A 17,707-nucleotide genomic window follows, 5' to 3' on the forward strand; every position below is an offset into this window, starting at 1 on the left:
GCACTATTCACAATAGCAAAGACTTGGAATCAACCCAAATGTCCATCTGTGACAGACTGGATTAAGAAAATGTGGCACATATACACCATGGAATACTATGCAGCCATAAAAAAGGATGAGTTTGTGTCCTTTGTAGGGACATGGATGCAGCTGGAAACCATCATTCTTAGCAAACTATCACAAGAACAGAAAACCAAACACCGCATGTTCTTACTCATAGGTGGGAACTGAACAATGACATCACTTGGACTCGGGAAGGGGAACATCACACATCGGGGCCTATCATGGGGAGGGGGGAGGGGGCAGGGATTGCATTGGGAGTTATACCTGATATAAATGACGAATTGATGGGTGCTGACGAGTTGATGGTTGCAGCACACCAACATGGCACAAGTATACATATGTAACAAACCTGCACGTTATGCACATGTACCCTAGAACTTAAAGTATAATAAAAAAAGAAAAGAATGCTTTCTAGAAAATTCAAGTTACATGGTATTAACTTTCCTCAATTAAGTGTCTTTTTAAGTATTTTCACTAAACATTAAAATGTATTCTGTCTTCTCTAGTTCATTTCTTATTTAAAAGAAACCATTAATTGAAGACCCAAAAACCATACTTGAGTAAAAGAAAAATTTAACCAATATAAAATATATTAAATTTAAATCAATTACTACCCAAGGAGTTCTGAATGGGAATAAATAAATTATTTCACTTCTAAGTCAAAGCTTTATTGATTTGATGTGAAAATTTTTATTGTTGTAGTTAACAGAAGTTTTGTAGATTAGTGTCAATATAAAGTCATATAAACCAGAAACTTTTTCAGGAGGAGCAAAAGACAGTAGTTTTCAGCACTCAGACAATGATTTTCCTAGGCAGATTTAGTCCTTAAAACTAGGCTATCTTGTCAGTAATTGATTTAAAACATGAGTCTCAAGAATGGTATGGCTCTTCACATCTAAAGTGGATACTAATTCTTTTTTCTAAGATATTCTAAATACTGGAAGAATTTTTGCTTTAATTAGCTGTTGCCATTTAATTCAATCAACTAGTATTTTATTTAAAGTATGTCTACCACATATAAGGACATATGAACATGAAGGCAACAAGTACCTGGAATCTAGTAGGGCGAATGGAACATGCATATGAAGACAAGGTAATAAGCAGAAATCGCAGTAAATACAGCGGCAAAATGTGCTCTAACAGTTCATTCATCTATGCATTTGGATATTCATTCATATGACACATATTTGGCATGTCCTCTGCCAGGAACAATCCTAGAAGCAGAGAAAGGCACAATTCCCACTCTCATGGAGTTTATGGTCCAAAGGAGGGAAAAAGACATGGATCAAATAATCACACACTTGCAGGAAGGTGAGATGCACAGTTTGGAGGCAGCATAGGGTAAGGGTTTTTAATCTGGTTCAGACGCAGGTGATGAAGTAAGCACTAATCAAACTATCACCAAGAGTCCAGAGTCGCGCAAGCAGAGGCTAACAGGCCATCTGCAAAAAGTGCTGTGGGAGGAGGAGATGAAAGTACTTTGGGACTCAAAAAGAAACCAGTGCCGGCCTAAAGCAGACACAGTAAAAGCAGCCAATGCCTAGGGACATGCGAGGGCCCAAAACATGAGGGCCTCTGGAGGCCTGGCTAAAGAAATTTGACTTTATACTGATAGCCAATGAATAATATCACGAGGGTTCAACAGGAACATAAAGTTACATGTGTTGAAAAAAAAAACAAAAAAACAAAAAAACATCTGCCTTTCTTGGGTGGTTAAGAACAGACAATATGCGCCAGAAAGGAACAGGGTGGATGGTATAGCTAGACCAGGAAATACGGCAAGGTTTGTTTAGTTAGATTAGGGTGGCTGCGAAGTAAAAAAGGATTTATAAATTTTTAAATATTCAGCAATGAGAAGATACGGTGATGCCAATTACTCTGTGCAGAACAAGGCTGATGGAAGAAGCGTCTATCAGGCAGAACTCATTCTGTCTTGGAGTTTTGGATGGATGGTGTTGCCTGTTGCACTGGGGAACACTGGAAAGGGGTCAGGTTTTGGAAGCGAGAGAGATGATGAGCTGTTTTTTGGATAGTCAAAGCCCTTTGAGGCGTCCTTATAAACAGGCAGGAAGCAATTAGATAAAGAATCTGAGTCAGAGACAAGCCTAAGTTGGAGATACTATATTAGTGGCTTCTACCTGCTGGCAGGATGCAAACAAAAACCAGGGGAAGTAAAAGAGATACCAAGGTATAGCATAAAAAATAAGCAAAAGGAGAAGGCCAGCCGCATGCTTTGAGAGCCTCTAAGATTTCATGGCGAGTAGAGAATAATAGAAGATAAAGAACTGCCAGAGAGGTGGGAGGAAAACCAAGCTGCACAGATCCATACAAGCCCTGGGAAGGCAGTATTTTACAGAGTGACAATGGCCAGTGTCAAATACTGCTGAAAGGTGAAGTAAGATGACAAAAGTCAATATCCACTGGATCTACTGACATCATAAAGAGCTCTTTCATAATATGATGGAGGCTAAAGCCAGACTGAAACAAATTGAGTGTGAGAAGGAAGTGATGAAATAAACTCATCTCATAAACTCTGGCTCAATCGGGTAGGAGAGAGAGGATAGTAGCTTACCGGAAATGGAAGTAAGAGTCTGAAGGAAGGCTGCATTCCATTTCTATTTTTAACAGAAGAAAACAAAGAGTGTTCAAAAGCTAACAGAAAGAATCTCCCAGGAAGTGATGGATATGAGGAACAATGGAGAAAGAGAGAGAGAATGAATAGTAAAAGGATGCTGAGGTGGTTGAAGAGAGTAAGTTCCAAGGACAAGTGGTGGGACCTGCCTAGGATGATGGATGGTAAAGTCTCTTTTTAATGTATCAGGAGGAAAGACGGGAAGGGTGGGAGTAGATGTTAGGTAACTGGAACAGAGAGCCCTGTCTAATGGCTGTTCTCTCTATAAAGTGAAAGGTGCAGTCACTGGCTGAAAAGAGTAGAAAAGACTTGCAATGGTCAGTGCAGAAAGGAGAATAGAGCAAAAAGAAAAAGCCCATGTTCAGGGTGCGTGATAACTTATGGAGAACTCTGAAGGTAACTTTACCGGAACAAGCATATCGTCAGGTCATTCAGGTCCAGCTGGGCTTGTGCCAGACCATTCAACACAGAGTACTAGATTTTTGCTTTGAGGAATAAAAATCAAACATGGAAAACCTACATATAAATACATTTTCAACTGAAGAGTCTAAGACTAGAATAAGTACACTAACATTTCAAATAAATTTTACTAAGATTTCAAATAAAGTTTACCAAATTTAATCTCCTAAGTATATGACTAAGTTCTATTCTTTAACTTTTATTTAGCTCAATTTTTCAATTATTTCAAAATAATTTCAGAAATATTTACCCAAGCTGACTTCCTGTCATTATTTTTTATCTACATAATAAGCAAATATAAAAAACAGAAAGACCTAAGTACAAACCTTACATGATATTTATAACTGAAGTTCTCTTTCTGTGAATGTGGGCCACATCTACTATAAAGAAATCTCAATATTGGAAATGATTCAAAAAATTTTAAAAGCGGAAAGTCATAATTTCAGTATCAGATCATGCTAGTTATTTTTTCATACCGTATTAACTGCACTTCTTTTTTCTAGTAGTATTCGAAATAGATTAGCTGTAATCTTGTTATCCTGGACACCTTGCTCAAGGCCACGATTATCATCTTGCATGAGTCTTCGATCCATGATAACTTCAATCTGACCTGATATGCAAACAAACAAGCAAAACTGACCAGAGTTATTTAATACTGACATTCATTGAGCATCACTTAAGTAGAAGCCATGATGTCTTGCTCTATATTTCCCCTCTAGTCAAGGAGGTGGATTTATACAACCCACTACACCATGGGCTTTCTCTTGATAATAGCTCAAAGTAGCTCCTACAAATTCAAAAAACAGAAGAGTATTTCTGTGTTTCTTTAGTAATGTTTCACAATATCTGATAAGAAATTTAAAAATGAGACAGGACAGATCAAAATTTCAATGAAAATTTTTTTCCAAAACATTAATGTAAACAGTCAATTAAGTTCTCCAAAACCTTTAGTAGCACCATTTGGAATCAAAAATGCTTATGAGGTTTATTAGGAAATGTACATCACACAGAGAGTAGTAAAATACACACAGATGGGTAGGTCTAAAAAAGGTTTACAAATAAAATTTAGGTTACTTGATATGAAGCAGGTCGCTGAAGAAGCCCTAGAATGTGGACGCACTCATGATATACTCTCTTGCTTCTCTGACATTGTATTAGCGGCAGCACCACTGTCCTGCCTTTCTGGCTTAAAAGGGGTCATACCTGGTTCCTTCATTTGCTATGCAATATTTCCATATTTCCACTAGCTCAAGTTTTGGAAGCTAATTATTACGAGATTAAAAAATAAAAAAAAAAAAACAACTAGAGCCGTATACACACACACACAAACATATATATGTATATACACACACATATATATACATACATATATATATATACACATACACTTAAGCTAATACTCAAGTAAGACTTAGAAAACTGAAGTTATATACTTAAAAATACATGCATATTCATTCATATCCATTACTATATTAAATGATCATTTGGTACAAAAGGGAAATAGCAAACACAAAAGACTAACAATTACTACTATTACATAGTCATACCAACTCTGTTTAGCTTCTTTCTTCTGAGTTTATGTATCTAGTACCTAAAATTACCAGAGATGAGTAGAAATCTCATTGTCACTACCTTCATAATTTAAAAGACAACTGTCCAAGATTTAGTCCCTAGGCTCAGGGATTAAATTGGGTGTGAAGTGACAAGCTGTAGATAGGTATGACTGGTATATCATACCTATTCAATTTGGCATATCAACCTCTTGGTAATTTCTAACTCTTCTCCTGTCTCCAAATGTTGGTACATATAACATGTGACTGGCACTTAGTGATTTCCTGGATTGTACTCAAATTGCTTTAATTCAAATACTAAGGTATTTGGTGGCTATAGCAGAAACAGAGGAACTTTATTTCTTAGCTTGTCTTTACCAGGAAGTGAGATAATGCTGCTTTGTTCATCACAGCTTGAGTCTTACTGTCTAGTCCTCTATTGAGGGCACAGCTTCGAGAATTCAAGGCAGTGTTTAAAAATGGGTGGCTCAAGAGTCATGTACGGCACAAAAATGTTTTCTGTTTTGTCAACATAGTGTTTTTTAACAAATTATATCAATATTTTTCAGATTGAACAACCTCACAGAAAATTCCAGACTTCTGGACTCTTCTTCAAAAATTGAATTTAGCAACACTGGGCCCCTAACCACACAGCAACAATGCTGCCCCACTGCACACTGGGAACATGCTCTTCAGTTTGCTCAAGTCTCTAACCCTCCCTACTGGATCCCTGATGTGGAGTCATTACTATTTTCATAACTGAATTCATGTCTTTATGGCATGAGTTTACATGATCTTATCTAATGAAGGCCACAAAGAAAAATGAGAAGTAGCAGTTTGTGTGTGTGTAAGTTACAGAATGCATGTATACGCCTCATGTAAAAAGTGGGCTTGTGTCAAAGGACACACTAGGCATGTGCACTCACTTATCTGGCTCCTTCAGACATTTATCTCTATGAACTCTTAGAATGTAAGAAAGAAGACCAATGATACCATGTATGATAACCAATTAAAAATATGTATTATAAAAGATCAAAGTCTCTCAATAGAAAGACTTGCAAAAATTAATCAGTGTCTATCGACTATTTTCTCTCACTTCCTATGCATTACTTTTTCTCTTTTGGAATCCTTAAAGCCATATCTCTTTATCCCCATATCTCTGTAATTTCTACTCCCTTCCTTCTTTCAGGTGGTAGCAGAATAGAAAGACTATGATTCACAGAAGGACCTAAGTTTGAACCACGACTTCTCAACTTTGCAAACGTAGGCAACTTATCTAAACCTCGGAATCTGAGCTTCCACATCCATTAAATCATGATGATGATAGAGACCTCTGCAAAGTAAACACTATTACGAGAAGCAAATTATCTTTAAAAAGAAATCTTGACATGGAATTTTAGGTCTCCTGTTCTTCATCTGAAGATTTAGGAGATTCATCTTTTTATGTTGTTCTCACAAAACCCAAACTTAATAGTCTGGTTGTTGAAAGAAAAAAGCTGAAAAGAAGACAGGGAGGTTTTAACTAGAGATTATACCACATCTGACCAACAGAAAAAGTATACACTTGGAACTGAAACCTTTCAGAGTGAAAAAGAGTGTAAGCAATACATACCACTATTCAAACTTGAAACCCCTAAAGACTGAGCAGAGAGCAGTGTCAAACGATGTTTGGCATCCTGGATATAGGCCATTGTGGTCATGGGATAGACATTTGCTTGAAGAGGCAATTTGCTCAGTGTCATTCTAGGTTGAATCTATAAAACACAACAATTCCATCTACAAAAAGTGGATATATTACATATATTCTTTTAAAAACTGGAGGACAGGTGATTTTCTTTCTAAGAGCTTTAAGACAAAGCTTCCTTTTCGTTCAATGGAAGAAATAATTTAAAATTAAAGCATTATTTAAAACAATATAAAGAAAACCACAAGGATATTAGAAAACAATTTTAGGTCGGAAAGGTAGAACTCGCCCAGATTTTAAAATAGGCATTCCTATTTAAATTCAGAATAAAATGCTTAAAAGTCTTCTAACTCTCTAATATTTGCATAAAACAAATTATAAAAGTATTAAGTATTCATTTCTCATCTAAATCTAACATACTGCTTTTGTAATGAATGCTAAGTATAATGGCTCTCTATCACCTTTCAAGAAATATCTCTTATTATTCTTGAATTGGTTTTAATAAATACCACAGATCTCCACACCAAATCTTCTAAGATACTACATTATAATCAAATGCATATTTATATTTAAAAACCATTCAGTGTTTACTCTTTTTGATTAGTTTCAATGTAGATAGTTCCAAATTCCAATTCCTTGTAGCCTAGTACCTGAATGTTCGAAATATGACTCTATTTTTTGGGAAAGACTGTCAGTAACCCCAAAGCCCATCTGGGTCACAGTGACTGACTCTAAGCTCAGAACCCTGTTATCAGTGAATCTTAATGATACCACATAAAAATGTCATCTCCTCATTTAAACTCATTAAAGTTAGACATAAAAGTGAAGAAAAGAAGAGGTACAAAGTTACCATAATAGTTAACATGTATTAAGTGCCCATTAACGAAAGGCATGGTCCTGAGTATTTCACAAATCTATCTTTAATCTTCCCAAAAACCCTGCAATGTCTCCCTCAAATTACTGGCTGTACTAAGTTGAATAATGCCTCCCTCTCTCAAATTCCTGTCCACCCACAACCCGTGAATGTGATCTTATTTTGAAATAGAGCCTCTGCAGAAACAGATGAGGTCATTCTGGATTATGCTGGGACCTAACCTAATGACTGGCATCTTTACAAGAGGGAAATTTGGACACAGACAGACAGATACAACAGGCATAGGGAGAACTCTATATGACAAAAGAGGTAGAGACGGGAGTGATGCATACACAAACCAAGGAATGCCAAGCATAGGCAACCACTAGAAGCTGGGATAGGGCAAGGAAGGATATTTCCCTATAGCCTTTGGAGGGAATGTGGCCCTGCCAATACCTTGATGTTAGAAATCTAGTCTCCAGAACTGTGAAAGAATAAAGTTTTGTTGTTTTACATGATTCCATTTGTATGGCAGCCTTGAGAAATTAATAAACTGATAAAGCTACAACTGTAAAATGTTTAAAGAAAAAAAAAAAGTAAACCTACCTTAAAAGAATTCTGTATTTCTCCTTTCCAAACCAAATTAACTTGTATAAGTGAAATTATTTTTAAGAATGTAAAACTATCACAATTGTGTTGTTGCTACCCCCACTCCTCACTGGTGGAGCTAGATATCTAGTTTTGCCCAAGTACTACTATATCCAAAGCTTAAAAAACGGCCAATTTTAAAAGCAGAAATATTACAGACTTAAAAGTAATATTTTCTTTTTTAGTCAAACGTTCCATTCTCCAAAAGAAAATTCACATTTTTAGTTATTCGGTTTTACTAAGTTCCTCATTCAATTCATGTCTACACCCACAAATACAAATAACTGGTTTTGTATGATTTTAAAAGACTTCCTTTTGTATATAAAAAAATGAATCACCATAAAGTTGAGATTTTATTTGGAATCCAAATGGCTGTAGTCGAATTAACATGCTAGTTCAGAAACGACGCTGAAATTTTTATGTTTTGGAAAAAATTTAAATTTAACTTTTGCAGGAAATCGTAGAAGAGAAAATTATTAAAATCTTTTCACCCACCCCAGTTGAAAATCAAAGCAAAAGTGTTTATTGTAAAATTATTTCTATTCACAGCCAGAAATTTCTAAAACACGTTTTAAAAACATGCTTATGGTTTTAATGGTATTTCAAAGATATGTTATCAAACACATACACTCAGAAAACCTGAGATTTAGGTAACAATCAAAAGTGCTCTATTAAATTGGAGAATTGACAATCTGATAAGACTGTATAAATCAACTTCCTTACTACAGTTTGAAACTATTTCATGAAAATTTTGATTAAATATATACCTGCCCATTTCTAAACAAATATACCTATGTTATACATGTGTGTCTGTGTACGTATGATGGTATACACAAACACACATAAAGACAGAGGAAGAGTTTTCTTGAAATTTCCAACAGCCCATTATTAGATCATACATTAAATCAATATATAAGGAATAAACTTAATAGGTATGAATCAATTCCTTATGAGGAAAACTGACATAGACTTTGTATCCCCACACAAATCTCATCTTGAATTGTAATCCCCAGGTGTTGAGAAAGAGACCTGGTGGGCGGAGACTGGATCATGGGGGTGGTTTCCCCCATGCTGTTCGTTTGATAGCGAGGGAGATCTCATGAGATCTGATGGTTTTGTAAATGGTAGTTCCCCTGGGCTTTTCTCTCTCTTGCCTGCAGCCATGTAAGACTTATCTGCTTCCCCTTCCACTATGATTCTAAGTTCCCTGAGGCTACCCCCCAGTCATACAGTACTGTGAGTCAATTAAACCTCTTTCCTTTATAAATACCCAGTCTCAGGTATTTCTTTATAGCAGTGTGAGAATGGACTAATACAAAAACAGACCAGGCACAGTGGCTCATGCCCATAATCACAGCACTTTGAAAGGCTGAGGTGGGCAGATCACTTGAGTCCAAGAGTTCGAGACCAGCCTGCCAGCATGGTGAAACCCTGTCTCTACTAAAAATACAAAAATTAGCTGGGTCTAGTGGTGTGTGCCTATAGTGTCAGCTACTAGGGAGGCTAAGGCAGGAGAGTCGCTTGAACTTGGGAGTCAGAGGCTACAGTGAGCCAAGATCGTGCGACTAAACTCCAGCCTGGGCAACACAGCGAGACTCTGTCTCAAAAAAAGAAAACAAAAAGGTAAAAAAAAAAAAATCCCAAAAAGTATAATAATCCATCAATCCCTAATTATGTTTCCTTTCTGGTAGCCAGATTTAGCATCAAGATATTTAACATTCATAGTGGTCACCAAATCTACCCTTTGAACGAATAAATCCTTACAAAAAGATGTTCTTAAAAAAATGGTCTCCCAAATATTTATTCTAATTGTAGAACCTGCAATTATCTATCAAAATTCAGTTTTATTTTAGAAATAATTTGCAACTTTAGGTATACTTTGTCAAAGGATCCAAAATTAACTGGGGCATTATTACATATAAGAATCATACACCAATACAACCATCACTTAAACATTTTAAAGGAAAATCACCTGGTATCCATTTAGGTCAGTATAAAATCTATTTTGGCTTTTTATATCAGAAGAAATTTTCATTGCAATCTCACGGTTATATACTTTTCGGATGTCCACAATATTGGAAACTTCCACAGACTGTCCTTCTAGTCCTAAAAAAAAAAAAAATATATATATATACACATATATAGATAGATATAGATATACATATATAGAACTCCTTCCAAAGTTACATACATTTTCTTGTTTTCTACTTCCTGTCTTAACATCTCTCATATAATAAATGCTATGACAATTTAACTTTTCTTTTTAAAAACTATCAGAAGGTAGATAGCATTTATTCAGGGGAGCATATTATTCAACTAAAGAATGAAGCAGCTGGGATGAGAAAAATGTAGATGATGTATAACATGTAAACGTCTCTCCAAGTTCTAGAGGGGAAACAGGACATGAAATGAAAAAAGGGCTGCCCAGTTACAGGCCAGTCCACTTCTCACCTGCACCACCATTCCCCAAAAGAGCCATTCTAGGCTACTTTTTCACCATTTTCTCCTTACAGACCAGACATTATGAGCCAGTAAAGTTTACATTCTGCTGGTTCAAGTGACAGTGTATTATTGCTAGGAAAAGAGACAGGAGATCCAATGAGATGGTTTATGGCCGAAAGTGATATTAAAATATTAGTATTTGTGGACTATAATCTGGAAAGCTCTTCAGAAGTTAAATCAATTTTAGTTGAGTTTAGTATCTCTGACGACCCCTTGCTATGAAATGATCCATTTTGTCCTTTGTTATATAAAGCAGAGACAGCTTTAAAAAGTCCCCAACATATCAAACATTCGTTTGGATAAGCCTGAAGTGTTTACTACTCTCTGTCATTCTACTTTAATTGTATCTTCAGGTCCTCAGTGAGGCCTTGGGTCAATTTCATAGATGGAGAGAGAAGTTAAGAGGAAATCCAACACACTTAATACAGATCAAGGGTGTATGAGATAAAAAGGAATGAATTAATGGCATTTGCAGTGACCTGGATGAGACTGGAGACTACTATTCTAAGTGAAGTAACTCAGGAATGGAAAACCAAACATTGTATGTTTTCAATGACATGTGGGAGCTAAGCTATGAGGATGCAAAGGCGTAAGAATGATACAAAGGACTTTGGGGACTTGGGAGGAAGGGTTGGAGGGGGGCAAGGGATAAAAGACTACAAACAGAGTGCAGTGTATACTGCTCAGGTGATGGGTGCACCAAAATCTCAAAAATCACCACTAAAGAACTTACTAATGTAACCAAATACCACCTGTACCCCAATAACCTATGGAAAATTTTTTTAAAAAGGGTGTGTGAGAGATATTACAGGACCTTCTAAAGAGAACAATTAGGAAAGTGGTCATAAGAAGAAAGAGTGACATTATTCTATTTAATAAAGCTGAAGCTTTCTGAGGAAAGGAAAAAAGGGAAAATGCAGAAGGGAGGAAAGGGGTAAGGAAGACTTTTTCCTAGTAGCCAAGAAGAATCCCCAGAACTTAACAGAAGGAGATAGCAAAGAGTTACAGAAAGGAAGTTTAACTCTGTGAGGTTTGTGGGAAAGAATGTAAATGCAGGCTCCATGGTTCTCCGGGCTGGCACCCGCAGTCCTACTGAACACAAGGCTTCTCTTCAGGACTTTGGCGTACCACACAGGTTCCCAGTGTTCCCAGTGTTTGGCTGGGGCAGGGCACGCCATGGCAGGCAGTTTCCCTTCCATTCCCCTTGGGCCATACTGGATCAGTCCTTCTGGAAACAATGACTGATAAAGCAGAGAAGGTTGCTGTAGAACCTGAAAACGTGTTTAAATGTCATAGGGAATCAAGAGTCCTTCATCTCAGAAAAGGCAGAAGATGGCCCTGTTCTTAAGGAAACAAAGAGCAGGAGACAGCCTTATTGGATACTCTACCATGTCCAAGGAAAAGAAGCTTATGGCAGGAGATGGTATTTCACCAAGCCAATTGGATTCTTGGTTTGATGACTTCAGTGGTTTCAGCAAAGATGGGCTGATGCAGAAACCTGGTAGAAATGCACCTGCAGGAGGAATCATTACCAGGAATTTCTCTGGAGACGACCTAAAAGTCACAGAAATACTCCTTTTTCCAAAAAGCCAAGAAGAAATTAATGTTGATATAAAATGTCAATTAGTGAAGGAAATTCGACACTTTGGACGAAAATATGAAATACTCTTCAAATTGCCTGAAGGACTGCAAGGACCTATGGAAGTCAAGAAATGATTTTTTGAATCCATCATCAAGGAAGCCGCAAGATTTATGAGGCGAGACTTAATTCAGCACCTTGAGAAGAAATTGGAACAAATGATTTCTGGCTACTTGTTCAAGGAGGATCATCTCAACCCCAAATGCATAATCTTGTTAATGATTGAGGAGAAAAAAAGGATCAGATTGCTGTTTTCTAGAATGGAAGGATATTGCTGAAGCCTTTTAGCATGTGTTAGTGAATAAAATGGACTTCCAGAAGCTAAGACATTTCTGTTAAAAAAAAAAAGAATGTAATGTAGTTAGTGTAAGCACCATAGATTTATCTGAAAAGTACAATGGAAATTCTAAAATATAAATAACAATCTAGTAATAAATAACACTTAAATGGGCTGAAGCCTCTAGGAACACAATCTTCAGAATGCTCACTGAATTTCTTTCTGGTATATACTGCTCTTCCAACTCAAATGGAGCTAACTTCAGTTTCTTACTACATTCATAAAACTATTATGAGTACCATCTCCATGGGTGAGGAAATGTGGAATGTCCTTTATTTTAAAAAAAGAGAGAGAGAGAGAGAGAGAGAGCCTCATTATGTTGCTCAGGCTGGCCTCCAACTCCTGGGCTCAAGCAATCTTCCCACCTCAGCCTCCTGAGTAACTGGGACTACAGGCATGTGCCACTGCACCCAGGTGATGCCTTTTTTTTTTTTTTAATGGCCATAGTCTGAACCACTAACCTCTGCCAGTTACCTACACATGTACATTTCCTGATGACAGTTATTACAAGTACCTGCAAAGACAGATGACCCAAATATCTCCACCACTATTGAGAAGTTGAAAAAAAAAATCACATATATAACTGACAATAAATAACAGCATCTTCTATGACCTAGGAAATGCATTACTCTAAATGCAATCCCTCTTTTCAGTATGCTTACATTAACCAAAATAGTTTTGTAAAGCCAAAATGAAATGTATATGGAATTTTAATAATAACAGATAAGCATCTACAAATGAACCAAAAACATCTAAAACACAAAATGTAGCACCAAGCATGATGGTATTCATGTAACACTAGGGAGCATGGCTGATGACAAGAAGTAAACTCTAATTTACTAAAAGCATCCATTGGGTTTTTAGTATACTGTTTTATGTTTTCTTCTCTCTAGATTAGATATTTTCTCAAAGAGCAACAGAATACATGAAATGAAATAAAGCCTTAACAAAAGAGAACATCATTAATTTTAATTCATGTACCTCCAGAAAGCATTTATAAAAGAACATGCTTCAAGGAAAAGATAATAATTCCACATTTCATAAAGTATTTCTGTTGAGAAAATCATCTTTCTCAAGCTCAGTATTATACTTAGATCCTGTTGTGGCAACAAACACTTAAAGCTCTTTAAAAGGAACTTTATGTCCATTCACAATTCAGCAAGATACCAATTTAAAGTTTGTATCAGGACAGACTTTTAAAATAAGATTAAACTTAGCATGCTTATTATGAACAAGCCAAACAAAACCTGTAATGGTCATAAAAACAAGGAGGTATCCCTGAGTTCTCAATGATAATTTGTTATTTTTTTAAAGAACAGTATATGTGAGAGAGTGAAAGGACTGCCAACTGTTTCTATTCTGTGTCAGTAATTCCCTAAGTTGTACCTTTCCCAAAGAGGCTCATGCAATGGAAGGGAGAATATCCTGGGAAGGAGGAATGTAAACCAGCAGTATCCAGTGGTCTGTTTTACCCGTGCACCACATGGCAGCAAAAATTTTTTTTTTTTTTTTTTTTTTTTTTTTTTTTACTAAAGTGGCTTCACCTGGGCATGAATGGCCAGGGCTTTCTAAGTCCCTCTGGTTTTTCTTCAACACTTTACAAGATTAGTCACTAGAGAAAGAAACGAGTGATGCCATTCCCAGGTTTCAATAAAGAAGTATGTGCCTTCTTGCTGCTAATTCTCTCCTCCTTGGAAGAGAGAATGGAGGTGTTTATCCTTATTCACATAGGCAATGCAAGGTAGAACAGAGCCAGTTCACAGGTGAAAAGTGGTAATAAAAAGACCAGAAAGAGTCCTTCAGAAGGTTCCACTACATCAGAGTGTTCTATAGATGGTGTAGATTCCAGTCTCACCCCCAGAGCTAGGATTTTGTTTGTTTGTTTTTTATCTCCCTACAGAATGTCAGCTTCTCATAAATACAGAATGTCTTATATACCATCTTTGCATTACAGTTCTAACAACATTTGGGGTACATGGTAAGTACTGAATCACTGTTAGACAGAAATAGCTAAGATATGAAAGCCTGTCCTTTATCATGCAGAAGTTAGCTGACGTGGGAGGAAAGCAAACTGGGCTATGGATAAAGTTTAAGTAGCTGGAAAGATGAGAGAGTAAGAACTTTCATTTTACATACATGTTACATGCATGTTAGAATGTAAGTTCCTTAAGGCTAGAGACCATGTCTTATTTATCTTCATGTTCCCAGCACGTAGACATGTATAATAAATGTATGCTGAGTGTAGGGTGGCAGCTATGTGGCAGTGACAGAAGCCAAGAGTTACTGATGCTTACTATGTAACATATGTTTACTACAAGCTTTATATATAATGACTCCTTTTGTCCTGACCCTAAGCCAAGGAAGAAATCACTTTCCCAAGGACAAGACTGGCAGAACCAGGACTACACCACTACATCATCATGCCTCACTGGCAGACCAACTATTGAAGAAGGCTCAAGTTACTCTGTAACCAAGGACTAGTGAGTAGAGAGAAGACCTCTAGATTTCGTTTTGTTTTGTTTTTAAGGGGAGAGGGCACTGAACTGAAATCTGATATCTTCCAAAAGCTATTTGAGTGAAATAAGGCACAACAGGCTTACAGACCCCAAAAACTCTTTAAAACAACCCAAAACTCTCTTTCAAAATGGCACGCTCACCTTAGAAGCCAAGAAAGTAATACATATTTAATATTAAAGACAGATACTCTAGTGCACAGCAGTTCCTCCCCACTGTACTTAGCTGAGATGTACAAAATGGTGAGCCCAGGAGGCATGCACCACCATGTTCACTGCAAACTGGCGCTAGGAACAACAGGGAAACGAATAAATAAAACCACATACGCCCATGTTATGGAACGCTGTGTCACAAATGAAAAGAATGAGGTAACTGTCTCTCTTGGCAGAGAAACATCAGAAGAAAAAAGCTAAATGTAGCATTTGTATAGCATGATAAACTATGCTGAAATCGACACAAACACAATACTATACTTTTCTACAGTTTTAAGACTGTGTGGTGCATGTATGCTTGCACATATATCTGAATTCCTCTCCTGAGGAGTGGATGGAGACAGACACAGATGCCAGAGGAATTTTACTTTATATCTGTAATGTGTGGAATTTGTCAGAAGAGTAGTACACATATATATTATTTATACCTGTATTTATAAAATAATATTAAGCATTTTTAGAATATTTTCTGAGACAGCAAGAAAAAATAAAAACAAGTAGATCACTGTCAGGAGGCTGGGCCATACCACAGCTTTAGGAGGACAGAACACTCAAGCTTACAGGGTTTTAGCACCACTCTCAAAATGATGTTGCTCTTCTCAGAGCCTTCCCTCACTGGGTGGATCAGAGAGAGAGAACAGAAAACAAAAGGCATCACCCTCTTAACTACTGCTCAGCACCAGTCTAAGGAAACCAAAGGGGGTGCTCCCTGGTGTGGGGAGAGAAAAACTGGAGGGCAAGCCTGACACATGCCATGCCTGAAATATGAGTAGAGGAAACATCCAGGAGGGTGTAAGGACTCTAAGAAATGCAAATGGAAATCCTGGAGTCATAGCTCTGAGCGACAACTAATGATAGCCTTTGGAGAATCCCAGGCTTTTACTTCCTCTGTACCACCAACTCTCTCAGATCCTTCAACAATTTATCTGGAGCCACCTAATTCAACTCTGAACTGCAGAATCTCAGAGTTAGCTCAACCCTCTCCACCTCTCCAGATCATCTTATTCTAGCTATTTTGAAATGCAAAATACACTTTTCCAAGGAATATACTCATAAATCATACACCACTCTCGCCACACTCAACCAGTTATAGGAGTGAGAGGCAACAACTTGGGAAAAAGGACAAAAAAGAACCTCACTCATATCCCAGCAAAGTCCAGTATCTTATCAGTGGCACCTAATGTGATTAGGACAACTCATTACATCAAGAGGGACAATAGCAAATGGCCCACGGTCACCTAGGAAAAAGACAAGTGATGGCAAGAATCCTAAGAGACATATTTAAGTCGCAAATAAAAGTCCAACTGAAATTTAACATGGCTATCAAATCACATAAAATAAATCTCCAAAATACCCATCTAAGATTCAAAGAAATGTCTGAGTGTCTTAAAAATACTGACTCTTAGGCAAAGGGAACCTTGCTATCAATCTGATTGTTGTGCTCCTCTCCTTTCCTCCAATCTGTGCCTGAGCAGAGAAGACGACAGAATCATCACTTTGTTGCAGAAGTAGAATAATAATAGCTATCATAAAAAACCAGGGCTTCTGATTTTGAATATTCCCTCTTCGATTTGGGAAACATTTTGTTTTGTATTTTAATCATCAAAAATATAAAACTACCTTTGCTATTATGCACTTACTTTAGTGATGTTTTTGTAAACTTTATCCAACTTAGCTTAAAGCTCAAGCTTATGGTTACTAATTAACATTTATTGCTTAATTCGTAAGTATGCTTTTATGAAATTCTCACAACGATAAACTAAGTCAACATCTAAATGTTTCTAAAAAGAGAATATTATCGTGACCACATTTTTAAAAAACTGTACTTATATCTGAAAGTACCAAAATAAAAATGGTAATAATTTCCACTATTGAATGACCGTTTTTTCCATGTTGACTCACTCAATTTACCATTCATTACAAGATCTAATTCATCCTCTGAGTCACTGCTGATTTCTGGGTCTGTAAATGTTCATATTGATTATTTCTCCACAATGAAAATTTTAACATCTGCTTTCACAAATACAAATTTTAGTAAATTTCATTCCAAGTCGCAAATTTAAGAAAATGATGATATACTACTTTGTGCCATTCATAAAACACTACTAGATAAACAGCTACTATTACTTATCGATCACTTATGAGTTAGGCACTAGTGTACCTATTTTATGCTTTTCATTTCAATAATTCTCACAAAAATGTCAAAAACTAAATCTGTAATAGGAAAGGTATGGCATTTTGATCACATGAATTGCAAATGTTGGGTAAAGATTATACCAATAAACTATGATATGCTTGAAGAAGACGTAATAACTGAAAAACATATAACAAAACTGAAAGGCGTTTTTTTTTTTATTATTATACTTTAAGTTCTAGGGTACATGTGCGTAACGTGCAGGTTTGTTACATATGTATACTTGTGCCATGTTGGTGTGCTGCACCCATCAACTCGTCAGCACCCATCAATTCATCATTTATATCAGGTATAACTCCGAATGGAATCCCTCCCCACTCCCCCCACCCCATGATAGGCCCCGGTGTCTGATGTTCCCCTTTCTGAGTCCAAGTGATCTCATTGTTCAGTTCCCACCTATGAGTGAGAACATGCGGTGCT

At 36.7% G+C, this 17,707-nt stretch overlaps 2 protein-coding genes across 2 annotated transcripts in view; one reads left to right on the forward strand and one right to left on the reverse strand.

Moving 5' to 3' along the window:
- The window catches only part of LOC108537068 (alpha-mannosidase 2-like), a 53,332-nt gene that overhangs the window by 22,030 nt on the left and 13,595 nt on the right, over positions 1-17,707 (reverse strand). Inside the window, exons 2-4 of the mRNA XM_017884194.1 lie at positions 9,862-9,995; positions 6,317-6,458; positions 3,631-3,764 (exon numbers count right to left, since the gene is read on the reverse strand). Coding sequence (XP_017739683.1) covers positions 3,631-3,764; positions 6,317-6,458; positions 9,862-9,924 — 339 coding nt within the window. The 5' untranslated portion in view covers positions 9,925-9,995. The remainder of the gene's footprint in view (positions 1-3,630; positions 3,765-6,316; positions 6,459-9,861; positions 9,996-17,707) is intronic.
- LOC108537069 (cancer/testis antigen family 45 member A10-like) lies at positions 11,286-12,312 on the forward strand. The gene has a single exon (XM_017884195.1). The coding sequence runs from the start codon at positions 11,724-11,726 to the stop codon at positions 12,105-12,107; it is 384 nt and encodes a 127-aa protein (XP_017739684.1). The 5' UTR covers positions 11,286-11,723; the 3' UTR covers positions 12,108-12,312.

The sequence above is a fragment of the Rhinopithecus bieti genome, unplaced genomic scaffold (assembly GCF_001698545.2).
Source record: "Rhinopithecus bieti isolate Rb0 unplaced genomic scaffold, ASM169854v2 scaffold_14934, whole genome shotgun sequence".
Lineage (NCBI taxonomy): Eukaryota > Metazoa > Chordata > Mammalia > Primates > Cercopithecidae > Rhinopithecus > Rhinopithecus bieti.

Coding starts and splice junctions, on each gene's coding strand:
- LOC108537069 (XM_017884195.1), top strand. CDS start 11,724: ATGGCCCTGTTCTTAAGGAAACAAAGAGCAGGAGACAGCCTTATTGGA.